Below are 17580 nucleotides of genomic sequence, written 5' to 3' on the forward strand. Positions count from 1 at the left end.
CTGAGCCTCTTCCTCTTGAACACCTGAATCAATAACATGCACAACATGGATTTCTAAGCTGTTGTTCATCTTCTGGGAGTGCTGATGGCTTAAATTATGAATTGAGGGGTCAACCCTGTTAGACCGTAGGTGTACTTTTGAATCCCACCACTCCACACTTCCATTTTCACCCACTTTATCGACAAAGTACAAAACGTCCCATCTGTTGGACGGTAGCTGGTGTCACGGTCCTGCTCGCTCTATCTTCGTCCACATGTCTGAACTGTCAATGTGTCTGCGTCCCTCCATTGAAACGGCCATCTCGGATGCCGGCCGATGAGTGCGGCAGTACAAGAGGTGGGACCATCAAGGACAGCCGGGAGGACCCTAAAGGGTACATGAGAATTTCAGACCTCTCCATTAAAATAGAATGGGGCCCAAATATCTCCACTTTGAAAGACAACCCATGAGGCTCGCCTTTCAAAACAAGAGCGGGGTGCTCTCGTGGGATTAGCTGGTGTTGCCCGGCAGAGGTGACTATGGTGGTCTATTTATCGTGTGACGAATGACCAATTTTAATTCGGTTTCAGTGGAGCGGTCAGCTGGGAACGACTACATGGCCCGCTGTCTGGCCTCTGGCCCATGCAGACATGTTCACCTCACACTTTGACGCACACGTTTAGCACAGAGGAATAAAGTGTGCTGAACAACAAGGGCCTACAGCCATGGGAGAAGCTCTGTGAGCCTCCGCTAACGTTATCAAAATTCTAATGTCAGTACGCTAATGTGACAGTGTTAACATGCTGTAGTTTAGCAGGTGCAGGCCTAATGTTTGCCATCTTAATTTAGCTTGTTAGCGTGCTAACATTTGCTAATCAGCCCTAAACATAAAGTAGAGCTGCTGATGATGGGAATGTCCTTAGTTTGACAGGCATTTGATCATAACCCAAACTGGAATTTTGGGCTAATTATAGCACCAGATGGAAAGTCAGAGGATCACTACTACAAATCCGGATAGGAACATGCGCGTTAATTTATCCGTATTTTATGCCATTTCACTGGCTGGACAAGAGTGAAGCAGAACAGATAAGAAAAAAACAAAAGTTCAATAGAAGCTGGAGTTTCTTTCACCATGCCAGGCTGAGGGAACAACAGACACAGATGTGTCAGGAGCGTCTTTGCCCCCGTCTTTGGGACTGCCAGGCTGAGACCCAGAGCTAATGGACAAGGTGCACGTTTCCCCTCTAATATGTAGAAACTCCAGTGGAGCATGTGGAAATGGTTGGCAGATGTTCTCACATATTTGGTGCAGAAGTGACTTAGCTATTATTAATTTCACTGTGAAGATTCAAGGTGACAATGAGCATGATTATCAGCCCTTGAAGTGGTCAAAGGACGATTCTCAGATTTGTGCAGCTTTTTACTTATAAAAAATGGAGCAGCAGTATAGAGACTGATATATATTGTTTGTTGGCATTAGAAAGAGAAAGTGTTTGAGGCATACTGAAAAGGGAAAGATGAGACCACTGCAGGGGTCCTGGCAACAAAATAACTTTCAAAAATAAGTCTCAGTCTCATTGCAAATATTTGTTGTTCCACTACCCATAGACCTACCATTCTGTTGCTTTAGACGAGACAATTAATACCACTCTTATGTATGTGAATTATGAGGCTAGAGCCAGCAGGCAATTAGTTTAGCTTATTTTATCATTAATACTGATAATGGAGGGGGGGTCTAATGGCACGTCTACATTTTATAGTCTCGTCATGAGACACTCCAGGGAGTCACTGCGCCGTAATAAGAAATAGTTGTAGCAAGTAACTCCCTCTATACACTTTCTTATTCTTTAGAGTGAAAGACAAATTAAACAAGTAAGACAAGAAGTTTTAATTACCAAAACAGAGGTGCTGGGGGGGACAGACAAGCGCTTCCCCCTGCTTCCAGTCATTATGCTGATCTAAGATAAGCTGCCCAGTCTAGCTTGGTATTTCCCATATAGGCATGAGAAGAAAGAGATGATGTATTAAACACATTTTCTGAAGATGGTCCAAATAAAATGACGATTGACTTTAGTTAAGTCCCCGAACCTCTACAGAGGACACTTAACGACAAATCTGTAGGAAAATCATGTTCAGAGCATGAATGTGCCACTTGTGAGGACCTATTAATGGGCTGAGATTCCTGCAGAACATTTCTGTCCATGCATAAAAGAATCATTTCAACTTCTAACTGCAGTGTATGTGGAAAAAGTGCTCACTTACTCCTCATTATCAATTGTTACATCTCACCTGTTGCAGGCTTGCTTAGATATGTAGCAGAAACAGTTGCATACAAACCAAGCAGCAATACGGTGCTGTATTTAGAAATGGACAATACCCATAATACTGTCCAAACTTTATGATTTTACGAGCCATCATAGTAATGACGTGACGCGTCGCTGTTATAAATGGTTCAGTAGCGCCGGGCTTAGCGAGGCATGTCACCTGATAGGCTCTAATGGTGTTAGGTCGATGATGGTTACAGTAGGAGTGAGGTCATTCCTGGCTCCTGCAGGAGTGAGATACCCCGTCTGTGAATCTCAGCATTATGGTTAGAAATCCTGATGGCATACTGTGCATCAATGAGTAGACACAACATGCTAGGCTGCAGGACAGAACGCAAACACTACAACAGTTCTTGTAATAACACGGTACCTGCACCATTACACTAACACAGTATGTACTTATTTTTTTGTAAGATCACATACACTTCATGGACACGGCCAGTCGACCTTGCTCAACAAAAACAAGGTCATAAATAGTCCACAGAACAACAATGCTGGACTGTGGGCCTCGGGGTGGCAAAAGATGTGGGTATGACGGGACTATTTGTGGAGGGATTGGAGACAGTGCGTGTATTTTCTGTAGTGTGAAGAGGAAGGCTACAGGAGGCATTCGACCAGGATATGATAGCATGTATGAAGAGAGTTAAAGGGCAGCTGTGTGCCTGAAAACATATAGTAGCGTTGTCTCCTGTCTGCCTGTCTGTCTGCGTGCTCGGCTGGGTTACTATGACCGGCCCTAACGTATAGTGCATGCCCAGACCGGCCCTGGCTTCTGAACACGCATGCTGAGACAGCTTCTTTTAACTCAGACACAATGTAATTGTTTGTGAACACCATCTATCTGCTTTCCCTCCGTTGTTGTCCTTCACACTGGCACCACATGTTCAATCTAAATACAGTCTCTATTTCCATGACATATAAATCTGTCTGTCAGTGTCTCCATGCATATTAAGGTGATGCCCCACATAATGTATGTCATACTTTTAATGTATCTGCTTACAGCATGTGAGTCCTGCTGCACTGGAAAAATATCACACTACAGTCATTTTATATATGATGTTGAACTCTTGCAAACACTGCTGCAATGGTCGGTCATGTCAGTTTGACTGCCAGTCAAGTAAAGTTGACTGGGAGTTCATTTGAATTCAATTTTAGCCGATTTTTAGTCAGCTGTGGCATTTCTCCGGGGACAATCCGTCAGTCAGTCCAACACTTTGGTCCAGACTGAAATACATCAACAGCTACCAGATGAATCGCCATGAAAATCTGTTCAGACACTCGTGGTCCCCAGAGGAGGAAGTCCACCGGATGCCCTGTAGTGTAGTGTAGATGTGTGATGGACTGCTTTTATAATAAGTGAACACAAGTTAATACCTATATTATCATCATGCTCATTGTCACCTTGAATCACTACATTAAGCACAACAAAGGCCCTTGGTCGGACACATCACCACCAACTATTTCAGAACATTTGTCAGCCGCTTCCACGTATTGGGTGGGGTGGGGGGTTGACAGTTGCACCTTCTCCATTAGCGCTGGGTCTCATTCCAGCCTGTCAGTCCCTCCTGCAGAACGAAGACACATCTGCCTGTTGTTCCTCCAGCACGTCACGGAGCAAGCAACCCGCCGACTCCAGCTTCTATTCAACTTCTGCCACAGTCTTGTTCAGCCAATGAAAGAACATAAAATACAGCAGGATGTGTGTCTTGTCTCTTTGATATATAAAAATATGCACGTGTGTGTTTATGAATAGAGTATGTGACTACTTTAAAGTATAGCCTTTTAGCCACAGTAGAACGCAATTGGCTCACGAGACAGTAATGTTGGACAGTCATTCGGCCCACATCTTCGTTACAGACCGACTTTCTAACGCAGGAAGCTATGAAAAATCTCTTGTCAATGTGAGTATCAGATACAGCAGGTTAGTGTTGGGCTGATACACACTATGGTAAAATTAGGACAACTAAGAGAGGGCCGTACAAATTTGTCCATAGCCTCCTTGCTCATCATATGTTCCGTGCGTGTCTGCCTACGTGGTGGCTACAAGCAACAGCTGCTCCCTAAGCAAAATGATTGTTGGTTACCATATGGGTTAAACTTAGGTTGCCATATAGGCTGCGGTGCAAATTTAAATAATAAATCATCCGTGGGCTCCTTTTTAGAAATCAATCCCAGTAATTTATTGCCCATCAAAACCCACGTGTGGCCCACATAACGGCGTAACTGGGTCAAGTGAAGTGAATTAAATCCACCCTCTGTCATGTCTAACTCTTGTCTGCAACGAGAAAGTGAAGCCTAACGGTGAACTGACATATTTGTCACTTCAGTAAAGGGAAAGCAAAGAGAAATAAAAACACACTGATCACTGAAATGTCTCAATTCTCAAAAAGTGAAAAACATTACCTCATTCATTTGTATTGCATGGATACTGTCACCCTGGCTGTGCTGACCTAGCCCTGCCATGTGGACAAGGCAGTGAATTAAACATAACGATGGCTGAAAGGGGGTAAAGCATATTTTAGTTTGCAGACATAATTATACCCAAAGTATCCAAAAGTAGCTGGTCAACATTTTACCACCCATATCATAGAAGTTACAGAGCACACAGTTATACAGAAGCTCTGAACAGACACTTTGCCAAAGTTTGGCTCATTAAGCCGTGTTTCTAATTCAAGTCACACTCCCACTGCACACACTGAGCCTGTGGTTTTCTTCAGTTAGCAAATGCTGCAGCTCAGCTGCATATGTGGCAGTTGTCTTGGTTTTGGTTAAGTCTCATCTTTCCTCAAACCTGAAACAAACCTGTACATCTAGAGGCCCAGACTTCAGTCGGCAGCAGCAACAGTGAAGCAGGTAATCGTGGTCCCACGGCCCCTCTTGGCAGTATAACATAAGACCAAAACCACAAGGCTGTAAAAATAACCACCAATAACCATTTACTGGATAATAAATGAGACACTGGCCCCGAGCTTTAGTTTCTGCCTTTTTATATACCAGCCCAAACAGGCTCTGCTCCTGTCACAAAAGGATGAACTTGAACAACAAAGCTAATATTATAAGATATTTTGCAAGAATGTGGTCACTTTGTTTTACAAGTAAAGTTCAAAATGAGAAAGTCTGGGTCATAGATGAGTAGCAAATTATTGTATAGCTCAGACTTTGAACTTTCAACTACTTCCTACCAATTCTAAAAATCATAAATATCCCTTTTGACTTTCATTGCTGTTGCCCAAAGGCCACAAATTCAGTACTCTGGTCACATTTCTTTCTACTGGGCATCTAAAAATGCAGATAAGTATTGAGAAGTCGTTTGACATTTTGTTAAAAAGGCGTATGTGCTTTCTCGCTGCTCTTTGCATATAACTTCAGCAATAAAGAGAATGAGTGCATTTCTGAAAAACTATTCCTTTAAATAATGCAGAAATAAAGCAACAAGAACAGCGTATGCCTCAGCCTTAAATGCAGCTGAAAGACTTGCTGTTATGCATCCTGTACAGTATAGCCTGTTGAGTTCTCAGGGTAAAAGGACAACTTAATTTATGCAACACTGCCATCCTGTGGACTCCTGGTAAACTGCATTTAGACCAAAATCAGGACACACATTGCAAACAGGCCTGTGAGTCAGTGCCACTTCTGTTTCCAGTTTTCCCATCTTTCTGTAACGTATTCAACTATTCCTCCACAAAAAATATAAATCAGCCTATGATTTCAAATCATAGATAAACACCTTTAATAACTTGACAAAACACCACAGCTACAGCACACAGACAGACATTTGTTTTAGGTGATTCAGATAGTAAGACACAAACAGTGAAAAGTTGACAGTTAAAATAATAATAGCAGCTGGAGCAAAAAGGAAAGAAAAAGACTATATGAGGACAGAGAGAGTTTGTCCAAGTACATGTCAATGCCAGTGCTCTGATAGTAGTCCTATCAAGAGTACTATGACAAGAAATAGAAATCCAAATTTGTCTCGACATACATAGCCTAATACTTTCCAGTGGTTCTGCCAATAGCTTTTCAGCACCCAACACCGCTCAAAACAACACAAACACGCAGCATTATTAAAAGACTTTTACACTAAAATAGAGGGAATACAGCCCGCCTCCCCCTCAAACGCTGAAACATTCGGTATGCACAGACGCTCACGCACGCACGCACACAAACCTACACACACAAACTCCAGTTTAAATAGTTATTAATTAGGTCCTGATTACAACTTCTTAACTTCAAAAAACCTCATCAGCAAAGCCGGAAGCAAGCAAGTTTAACCCTCTGTAACTGGTACATAGGGTGCTACATTTCAGCTTGAATTTTACACCATCACTCCTAGAGAGAGAGAGAGAAAGAAACATACAAAAATATCAGCCACGTTAACCATGAGCTCAAAAGATCAGGACAAAGAGGTGTAGTTTCATTTCAAAGAGGTTGTATTGCTATGTCACTGGCTGATGTAGAGGGCAGTGACAGATGGTAGTTTTGTTGCCAGACTTCTTATACTTCACATAACCTGTCGCTGAGAGCAATGCATAACTACCATTACAGTATATTGCTGGGTGAAACTAACTTTTCTTCAACAAAAGGCTTCATTCACGCATTAAAGGTCCCTTGAAATGGCTTGTCACTTTTTCAGTGGTTTTAGGCATTTCTGCATGAAACCCAATACGGGGTGGAGATCAACACAGATGTGAGACATGACTTTATCCCAGTGGTAAGAAAATATACGTTAGCAGTGGAGACAGCTGTCAATGATGTTTTTGCAGGCCAACATCCAAGTACACAGCTGTGACTCATGTCATTGCTGCCACTGCTTTAGTTACCTTTGCAGACCTGCAGGTTTGGACCAAAGGGATGACCGGATCCCACGCAAAATTAAGACTGGATTCAACTGGTTGGAGATCTTTGAATAGTCCAAGAATATTCTGATATAAACGCAGGTCAACTGCATTTTAGGATCATATTTGGCACATGATGAGTGGGGGAAAAACACACCTAGTGACACAAGTGACAACAAAACAAAGGCATTTTTCATTTCATGGGACCTTTAAAGATGCATACAGGGTTTTATACTTTTTTGCCGAACTGATAAAGATTTAAGAACTGTTGTCTGTAGAACAGATACCACAGTCCAGTTGTAGTCACACTTCTGTCACAGTGCACTGTCCATCAGGACTACGTGAGCGGAGACTGAGTGCAGAGCTGGAGGCCCCCCCCCTTGGAGGCATTCTGGCTGGCTGCCTCTCTCTTAGCGTTCTTTGCCTATGTCTTCTCCGTGGCATCGATTCCTCTCCCTCGCACTCCCTTTCCTCCTCGCTCTCACTGCTGCCGGATGCATACTCATACGTCTGTGGCTCATCGTCTCCTTCAACCTCTTCACCCTCTGGCTGGCTGATTAGGAGCTGGGAGAAAGACTCTTCCAGGGTTGAGGGTGAAGGAGAAAGGGGACTGGTAAGATGGCGGCCCAGGAGTGTTGGAGGTCTAACGGGGGGAAGAGACACCATAATCCCAAAGGAAGAAGACTGTGATTGGCCTGCAGTGTCTGATCCATCAGCTGAGCTGATGCGTTCTGTTGCAACTGGGGTGACGACTGGTAATGCAGGAATTGGGACAGGTTCAGGATCTAACCTCAGTCCCGCGACTCCCTTCTTGGGGATATCTACAACATCGCGTTTTATCTTGCGTCTGCGGCCATGCTCATTCCGGCGATACTGCACCATGTTCTCAAGGTCAGCCACATAAAGGAACCCTGCAATCAGCATCTCCGTGCTCTTACTGCCCTTAGAGAAGGCCTCCTCCAACTCACGGCTGGTCCTCTCATCATACTGCCACCAGCCGTTGCGGCCCTCATAGTACCATACAAAGTCTCCACAAGAAACGGCCCCTGACCCTACACTCCGGCTCACTCCCGCAGCTGCTGCTTTCAGTTCATCAGGTGAGAGGAGAACCGGCCGCTCCAGGAAGTCCTCTGGGATTTCTTGTCGGCAGAGAGCACAGCGCTTGCTGTGCCAGGAGGCACCTTTCACACACAGGAAACAGAAGACGTGGCAACATGGGAGGCGTACGGGGTGGATGCAGCTCTGCAGGCAGATGGCACACTCTGGGGTGCTGGTGGAAGTGGAAGGGTCCGCAGCACAAGTATCACCTACGTCCTCTATCAGCTTGGAGGGGGCAAGGGCATTCACTGAGCAGTCCACTTCTCCACAGCCTGCCATACTGCAGAGAAAATCATTGCATTATCACAACAGATCTGCCTGGTGACACGTGTGTGGCAACAAATAGCTTTAGCTTGTATACTTGAATTTAACGTGAACAGACATACAGGTTAGTGCGGTTCACACTTTACATGCGCTGCTATTTTGAGTTTTGGGAACGCCCACGTACACAGAGCATACACTTACGGTTTCTGCGAAAAATACACATCAATGAAATAGTTTCCACTTCATGCTAGTTTAGGAAATTAAAGCATGTGATAGAAAGGATTGGCTGACATCCCTACAATTGCACATGAGCTCATGCCAACGATTTATATCAAAGGCCTCTTTTCTGCTGTCTGACGGAGCTAACATTACCGCTAAGCTAACGTCAGCTAACTCGCTATTTAAAAACAACACATATTCACACATCTATAAAACTGCATATTCCTAACAGTGGTGCTAGAGATTCGTCTGTTTATTGTGAAGTAACACTAGACCCAAGGTACTGTGAAGTTTTTGTCAGGCTAACAGCCAACAAGCGTTAGCTAACGTTAACTGGACAGCTGCTATAGCATACGTAGTTAGCATGTTAGCAGTCAGTGTACTTGCCGGCTATTTAACTTTTCTGTAAATAAAACGTCACTCACCTGAACACTGAGATTCTTTGGCGTCCTCAGCAGAAGCGCAGATGGATATATTTATGAAACTGCATTTACATTTGGTTATGAAGTTATACACGCCAAGTAATGACGGCGTTATAGCTGGGACATTGTTCCGGCCAAGCCCATCTCACGCCAATGCTCCTGGACCGGGCTCACGTCGTTGTCAGTACCAATCCACATGTTCTGTAGATCGAGCTCACGCGTTTATGCCTCCTGGTATGAACGTAACGAGCAGAGACAAGAGAGGCAAGTTTACTCGCTGACTACAAAGAAAACGTTTTTCAGTGAAGAGCCTCCCTTTCTCCCAGTTGAATTTTTAGAAATGAATAATTTCAATTGTTGATTTTTTTATTATATTGTTGTGTCATGTTTGCATAATGCCCAAACTATATCTACAAGTGCCTACAAGTTATAACTTCAATGCATTATAAATACATATATATGTATCTACATACATATATTTCTATACATATATACACATGTATGTGTATATATACATACATACATATGTGTATATACTGTACATATAGACACATACATACATATACATATACATGCACACATTATCTTATGTAAGGGGAGGTTTATGGTAGCTTGTATTCATTAAAGGTCTGTTTTATTTATTTTTTCATTTCATTGGTCTATTTTATTGTTTATTGTCTATATACATTTTAGTACATTTCAGCTGCTGTAAGTACATTTCACTGGCATATTTTATTGTTTATTGTTTAGTATATTTTTATTGTCTTAGTATATTTTTATTTCTGGTATATCTTTATTGCATTTAGGAATATTTTTACTGCATGTTGATTTATTTTATTCTAGTATCTTAATTTTATTTTATAATCTTTCTTATCTTTCTTATTATCTTGTTTCTAACATGGGGGTTGCAATGCAAATTTCATTGACATGTCATGCTCAATGACAATAAAGAAAATTTGAAATCTTACAGGGAGATTTTGACATTATTGCATATTAATTGAAAACTAATTTGTCAGTTTGTTCATTATGTACTTTTGCCTTATTATGCTAATTAATGTATGGGGTTTGTGGGACTGATTAACAGGCCTTTTTTTACAGCAGGCATTTGACTTGTTATGGGAGGAAAAGCAGACAGTGTTACTAATAACAATGGCTGTGTTCTATCAAGTGTCCTATGTCGTAGTAAGTCATGACAGCCTGACAGTGAGCCAGCATGCATAATACTGGGACCCTGAGACCAAAGCAGCTAAAAGGAATTCAGCCACCATTAATATTGTTATTTACAACTATGCCTGGTCTGACATGTCAGAATGTATTCTGTGAAAAGGCTTGAGTAAGTGTTGGCTGTGCACTATATAGACAGCTTTTTTGTCCAGTTTTTTACATGCAGGACTGAGAACCAAAACATTTTTATTGCAAATTTTATTGCAACTAAGAAGACAATGTGCAGGTGTCATCAGAAAAACTTACAGTAAGTCATAAACTGAACCACACTCAAGTTAGGCAATCAGTTTGTAAAATAAAACACAAGTGGCATCAATTTAGCAGATGACTGCTATTCATATGAAATGTCTCTGTTTCAGCCAAAGTCCAGATAAGGCAAAGCAATGAATTTATAGATACACAAGATTTCATGAAAGATCGTCATATCCATCCATCCCTTTTATTAATTTCTGTTGGACTGCCCAGAAAAATCTGTTTTATTTTAGATGAATGCATCTACACTTTGACATTTTTACAAGTTACAAGAGCTGTCCAAGTTTTTAAAGCACCAGCCACAGAAGAATGTGCAATAACAAGTTGAATATCTCTGCAATATCAACCAATAGTTTATAAGTGGCTCTCTTTCAACTTATTACAGCCTACTTGGATTCTTTGGTCTCTTTTTGATGACACACTTCCTGATCTCTGACACATGTGGACAGGGATCACCAGAGACACTTGGGGGTTGCAGGACTTGTCGGGTACGCGTCTCTTCTCCCCTCCTGTAGGTCCGCATGCTTCTTCTCCGAACACATGGACTCCAATCTGTCCATTCCCCGACCTCACAGTGCACTATGAGCAGAGCGATGGTGAGAAAGACACTCAAAGGTAACAAGAGGGAAAGCAGGTAGGCATACAAATGCGCACTGACGTGGTGCACTGATGTTGGTTGCATTTGACATCCCAACTATGCAACAAAAGCTGGTGAAGGAGAATTTCTCTCACCTTGGGGAAGGCATTGCATAAGCTGCACATCAGGCTCAAATCCCCTCGGGCAGGTGGGGTGGCACTGGCCGTGCAGAGAGTACAGGTCTGCTCTACACCTCACACACATGTTCCTCCTCACACACACCTCACAGCCTATGGAGCACTCTGACACAGACACAAACATCCTACATTGTTCTATAGTTCCACAGCAGATCTCATTTCAGTGTGACAGGCACAGTGTCACATGCACACTGTGCAAAAAGTCATAAGTGACAGGCATCAGTGCTGTGCAGTGTCTCACCTGTGCACTCTCGCAGTGCTGCATTCGCCATCACCCCGTTCGGACAGCTGTTTTCACATTTTCCTCGGAACAGGAAGTGACCAGGGTGACAACGTGTGCAGAAATTTTCACTAAAACAGGCAGCGCAGTCCTCCTTGCACCCTGCAGGCCAGTGACACCAAAACATATTATTTTTTAGTATTCTCTCAACACTGACTTTAAATCAGTTTCTAGTGTACACAGCAGGTAGCAGGCTCCAAAACCAGAACAGTAATTTGTTTAGCCAAACATGATAAAGCCATCTACCACTGTAAAGTCTCCTCTACAGAATCTCCACCACTCCTACATGTGTCCATTGGTACCTACTCTTACAGGTGCTGATGTGTGGAGAGCGCATGCCATAGTGACCCCGGGGACAGGAGGACAGACAGATGCCCCTCTGCCGCATCCCGTCCAGCTCTAAGTGGAAGAAGAGGCGAGGTTTACAGGACAGACAGCCATTCAGGGCCGAGCATGTCACACAACCTGTCGGACAGAGCCTGCTCACAGAGGAGCTACCTGTGGATACAAGGACATGAGATGTGTGAGTGTGTGCGGAGGCGGAGCTGAGTTTTATATTCTTACTGTGCTGTTCTGTGTTAAAGTACTCAAGTGATCTGTCGGGTTTACCATAAATAATTTTACAAGCAACTTGGTTTGAGATCAGAGCCCAATTGATAGAAGCAAGCTTTAAAATTCAGTGTGCAAGTGGGTAAAACCAGCAGAAATCTAGGACCACATTGTTCCCTGAAAGCTGAAATAACAGACTTATTGTCTCTGTGTGTAGTGTCTGCCCACTGTTTACTACCTTCAACTGGAAAATTGGGAAAGATAAGGCACATTTTCACAGAGATTTCTAACAAGAGCATTAGGTGTAGGTATGAGGACAAGTCATGCTTGAATACTTACGTCTGTATCGCAGAATCTTTGTGTTATCAAGGCCTTCTGTAAGATTCACGACGTGCAGAATCCAAATTAATGATGCTATCCGCATTTTCCTTCACCTTCAGCACGGCATTGATCCAGTCAGCAAAGACACCTTGCCATCACATCCCAAATCCCACGACACACATTTCAGAGAAAGGAGTGAACTCATTCAAATGAGCCCGTGCAGAGAGTCCGGTCTGGTGTGAGAGCACAGTCGAGTTGGGCTAAATGTTTTCTTGAAGGAAAATCCCATGTGCATTCCATGAGATCACTGAAGCCGGCAGAATGCCATGAAGAATGCTAACAGAAGAGGAACCATCATATGATAGTCGCCACGCAGATCTAATGTAAGTTTGGTTAAGCTGCTGTGGGCTTGTCTGTGTTTCCCACACACACACACACTCCCAACCTCCCCTCCCGTGTTACCCTTACTTCACGAGCCTCCTCCTGATCCGTTATCACATCGAGCAGTCTCTTCACAGAACTGGAATAATACTGTGATTTCTACACGATTATTTAATGTGTTGGAGACAGCCATCTGTCACAATCTCTGTATTTATTGGTTAACTAAAGCGTACAATTATGTGTCTTATGTGACTCAAAATTGTGTTTCACTTGTTGCGTCACTTGGATGTTTGACCTTCAGTCTGCAGAGTTTGACATTAGATGGCTGGTTTAACATTCAACTGTTAAAGGTAGTTTAAATCTGAATTTAAGACAAGTACGTACGAACAGGACGTTGGGACATCACAACTGGAAGCCAATGGTGGTCCAATAAGCAACTTACACAGGTGTGATGTGGAAACCCGAATCTCTGAATCCTACAGTAGACACAACCACTCATAATGAACTTTTTTAGTGCAGTACAAGACATCTTGTGTCCAGCAGTTACACTTCTGAAGTGAAAATCTGTGCATATTCAAAGATGGACTTTAAGTTTTTTGCCTGGTTGTGATCTTTGAATACTTTTTACTATATAGAAAGCTCAAAGAAGTACATTGACATTTTGGCCAATAAAACGTATGATCAATACAGTACTTATCATCAAATTTTCACATACATTATTAAGTCAAGCATAATTGCTTTTGAAATGCCACTTGTTTGTGCCAAAGCATCATCATGCAAGACTCAAAGAGGTGAGTGCCATCAGTCTTGCACCACAGTAGGTTGATAACGGTGCTCGTTTAGAGGCGAGTGTGGCACATCAAAAATACACACTCCGGTTTTGCTCATATCACACAGCAAACCACACACTCTGCTCAGCCTCGTGGCAAATAGAGTGACCATGACAACAAAATATCTCCTCATTTGGTTCCATTTAAAACAATAAAGCATGACTATGTTTTTTGAAGCATGTCATCACAACATCAACACCAGCTTCTCAAAGTCAGCTCACATGGACTGGATGAAGTCACAATGATGGAACAGAATAAAGAAAAACTGCAATTACCATGTTACCCACACTTTTAAGATTTAGTTCTACTTAATCCATTATAAGGGACATGATCAGGCATGTTTCTCATGAAGAGTGGATTCACGAAATAAAAACCCAAAATACAGGGTGATTTGACTACCTCGCAATGACAAAACAAAACTAGAGCTGAGGTGTCACAGATGATCTGCAATTCCCACAAAAAGGCTGGAAGGTAATGAAAGCTCTAAGTCCTCCAGAGGATTTGTTGTTTGGCATCACGGTGTGCATTATCGCCTGTTTTGGGAACTCTGTGGTTCTTCGCCGCTTCTCCAAAACAGATTTGAACTCTGTAGCATTCCCCTTCCTGGAATCCGTGTCTCTCTGCAATTCATGATTCTTTGCTTCAGTCCATATTCCTTTCAGAGCCTGTCAAACCTTGTAGCATCAAAAATTCCCAGATTTGTTAATAAGCCAAATTTAGTTTTGCTCCCTTTGCTCATTTCTAAATGTCGTACTGTTGTTAGACTAAAATAATTCTTTTCCTCCTCAGAGCAAAGACATGAACAGAGATAGTGACACTCTTGAAACCTGTCAAACCATGTGCTCCTTATTAAGAGAGGCACAGCAAGTTATCATAACAACATCCCTGCCAAAATGTACCGCCATGCTTTCCTGGCTTGTCTGGAAAAATGCCAAAAGTGGAATATGAGCTTTGCATTGGGACTTTATACTGGAGCTGATTTATTTGAGATAAATCTGAGACATTACACACAGCCAGACAGAGGAGCTGGACAGGGCGGCTTTCTTAAATTGTCAACAGGTGCTCAGGCGCGAGCATGCACTGGACAGACTCGGCTACTTCTTTATTTTGACAGAGGAAGAAGAGTGTGTTGCTCAAATCCCCCAAGAGCGAGTGCAAACCCAGAGAGGAGGACGATAAAATAACACCTCTGAGGAGTCTCTGGATGTGTGGCCAGCTGCTGCAGAGCAACATCATCCATCAATCTGCATGTGGTAGATTTATAGATTAGATGGTGCTCAAGGCAGATACTACAACAGGAGAGTGTGAAGAAGTTTAACTCCATTGTCACTCACAAACTGGAAACCTGGGAGGACACATTAGTGTGAAAACACAACATATATGCAAATGTTGTCAATGTTAGAGGACTATGATGAGAATACAAGGATCTAGAAGGGAACAGCAGGGCAGAGAGATAGGTGCCAGGGGTTCAAAGGTCAGAAGGGTGGAGCTCCACAAACTCCGTAACACCTCTGCAACCTGACTGGGAACATAAACACGACAAAGCTACACTCACTGGGGTGCCAGATCAGGTTCTCGAAGAAAATAACCGTTGGAGGCCAAGGAATGTCATAACTGCCAAAAAGAAAGACGGGGAAAATGAAAAAGATAAAGATGGAGGACACTGAGTGGAAGAGAGACAGCTGAGTGAATAATAAAGTCAGTGACAAATGTAAACCATATGGCATCATACATACCCCTACTTCCCAAAAAATTGGGATGCTGTGTAAAACATTGTGAATAAAAACATACTGCCATGATTTGCAAATAAACAGTGTTTACAGACAATGGTTTTACAAAGTGAGCCCATGTAGTAATCTCCTTTATACAGTCATATGTTTCACAAGATGGTGAACCTCGCTCCATCCTCGCTTGTGAACGACTGAGCCTTTCCAGAATTCTTCTTTCATAACCAATCATGATACTATCACCTGTTACCAATCAACCTGTTTACCTGTGGAATGTTCCAAACAGGTGTTTTTGGAGCATTCCACAACTTTCCCAGTCTTTTGTTGCTCCTGTCTTGTTTGAAATCTGCTGTTGGCATCAAGTATAGAAAAAGCATACCTATAATCATGCACCATGCACTAAAGTTGGAGCTGCCTTTATTTATTAAATCATTTGATCTCTAGTATTTATACTGGCCAAGACTCTATAAAGATCCACTGTGATACAAGCCAAAGTCAGCTTTTAGGTCACCAGCTGCTATCAGGGTTCTGCTGGAGGAGAAAATGCCTCGTCACATAACATCAGTAATAACAGTAGATACTGTACGCTCAAGCAGTTTAACAATATAACTTTGACCTTATCAACGCTTACATGCCTAAGAAGGTAAATGTCTTTCTGTGAGGAAACCCTGCAGTGACGAGGAATGAGCAGGACGGGATCTCAGCACGCAGATAATCTACGTAGCGTGAAGAAGTGAGGAATTTGGGAGGAGGCCGAGCCCGTGCTCAGTGAAGAGGCTGTGAAGCAGGCAGCTTAAAATACAGACTGTCATGAATGATAGGAGAGCAAAACAAGGGTGAAGAGATCTGGAAGTACTAACCTACTCTGAGCACCCCACAGCTCTGAGATCAAAGCTAAGTACTCTCAGGATCTCTATAAATAAGTATGCTTTATTTATTTAATATGAGAAAACCATTATGCTTGGCAAAGCAAGTTTTTTGGACTGAGAGTTATATAATGAGTCACTACGCAATTCAAAAGAATTTAATTCAATTTAAAACAACTCTTATGACAAGAAAATATGTAAGTTTCATTTCAGAAGAAAACTAAAACTATATCATAAAAAAAGCAAAAATATTGCTACTGTCATTCTTAATAATGTTCACAATAAGGTTGACGATGACACATTTCACTTCTTCATCCTCTTGCTTTCTTTAGCACTTTCTATAAAGAAAGAAAAAAATCTCCGTAAGTCTCCCTTGTTACATAAACGACAATAATTATTAGTAGGAAGCACCACTAGAGTTCATCAAGAACTGTCAACATCAAGTTTTGCCAGACAACATGTTGTTTACTGATTGAACTGATTCAAACACTTGCTGTGTTTTAAACAGTCCTACAGATTGCATTAGTTAACTCCTCTGGTGCATCTGCCTTTAAACAAACATTTATTCAGACTCCAATCAGGATTTAAGAAACTTGTAAATTACTGCAGCATTTAAGGTAGACTTTGATATTTGTTTTTAAAATTTGAAAGAAAGGATATTCACAAGAAAATTTCTTTGAGCACAGAGATAAAGATATTTGACAAGCCTGCCAGTTAAAAACCCTAAAAATCAACTGTAAAAGAAAAATGTACATGAAATGTACATACATGGTGCCTATTTATGCGGGTCAGGATGTGTTCCACAAGACAAGTCTGAGACACTTTTTACTTTCCTCACATGCAGACCATGCCAGTAATGCAAATGATTCAACAAAAAAGTTATGAAGTATTCAAAAACTTGCGACTAGTTTTGTATATTAGCTACATGTCACGTCACAGTATGTGATCGTCAGACAGACAGTCTTCTTTACTGAAACCACCACCATGAAATACATTTTCCCAGTTTTACATAGACAGAAAAACGCTTTCTCACACACCTCAGGGTTAATCAGAGGTTGAGCCAGGCCACCGGAAATTAATCAGCAGCTGTTTTGATGACTGATTAATTGCTTATGTAATTTTTTAAGCAAGATACCAAAAGTTTTATTTATTTTTGTTTGTTTCTTTGTCCTCACCAGCAAACTCTTTGGGTCTTGGCCTGTGTTTTAAGACATCACCCTGGGTTCTGGGAAATG

At 42.1% G+C, this 17580-nt stretch overlaps 2 protein-coding genes across 2 annotated transcripts; both read right to left on the reverse strand.

Annotated features, from left to right (window-relative positions):
- Positions 1-6015: 6015 nt before the first annotated feature.
- On the reverse strand, positions 6016-9333 carry LOC121622019 (E3 ubiquitin-protein ligase rnf146-like). Its single transcript, XM_041958795.1, has 2 exons — positions 9145-9333; positions 6016-8516 (listed from the first exon to the last, which is right to left on the reverse strand). The coding sequence occupies exon 2, from the start codon at positions 8513-8515 to the stop codon at positions 7442-7444; it is 1074 nt and encodes a 357-aa protein (XP_041814729.1). The 5' UTR covers position 8516; positions 9145-9333; the 3' UTR covers positions 6016-7441.
- A 1260-nt stretch (positions 9334-10593) lies between these two features.
- LOC121622256 (R-spondin-3-like) lies at positions 10594-12978 on the reverse strand. Its single transcript, XM_041959170.1, has 5 exons — positions 12560-12978; positions 11978-12169; positions 11633-11773; positions 11350-11496; positions 10594-11196 (listed from the first exon to the last, which is right to left on the reverse strand). Exons 1-5 carry the CDS (start codon positions 12642-12644, stop codon positions 10997-10999), a joined length of 765 nt encoding a protein of 254 aa, XP_041815104.1. The 5' UTR covers positions 12645-12978; the 3' UTR covers positions 10594-10996.
- Between the last annotated feature and the right edge of the window lie 4602 nt (positions 12979-17580).

Source organism: Chelmon rostratus, chromosome 18, assembly GCF_017976325.1.
Source record: "Chelmon rostratus isolate fCheRos1 chromosome 18, fCheRos1.pri, whole genome shotgun sequence".
Classification (NCBI taxonomy): domain Eukaryota; kingdom Metazoa; phylum Chordata; class Actinopteri; order Chaetodontiformes; family Chaetodontidae; genus Chelmon; species Chelmon rostratus.

Bases quoted from the DNA above. Each gene is read 5' to 3' on its own strand.
- LOC121622019 (XM_041958795.1), bottom strand. From the start codon at position 8,515: ATGGCAGGCTGTGGAGAAGTGGACTGCTCAGTGAATGCCCTTGCCCCC.
- LOC121622256 (XM_041959170.1), bottom strand. From the start codon at position 12,644: ATGCGGATAGCATCATTAATTTGGATTCTGCACGTCGTGAATCTTACA. The intron at 12,170-12,559 runs GTAAGTATTCAA...TTGTATCCACAG, and splicing joins AAAGATTCTGCGATACAGAC to GTAGCTCCTCTGTGAGCAGG. The intron at 11,197-11,349 runs GTGAGAGAAATT...CTCTGCTCATAG, and splicing joins TATGCAATGCCTTCCCCAAG to TGCACTGTGAGGTCGGGGAA.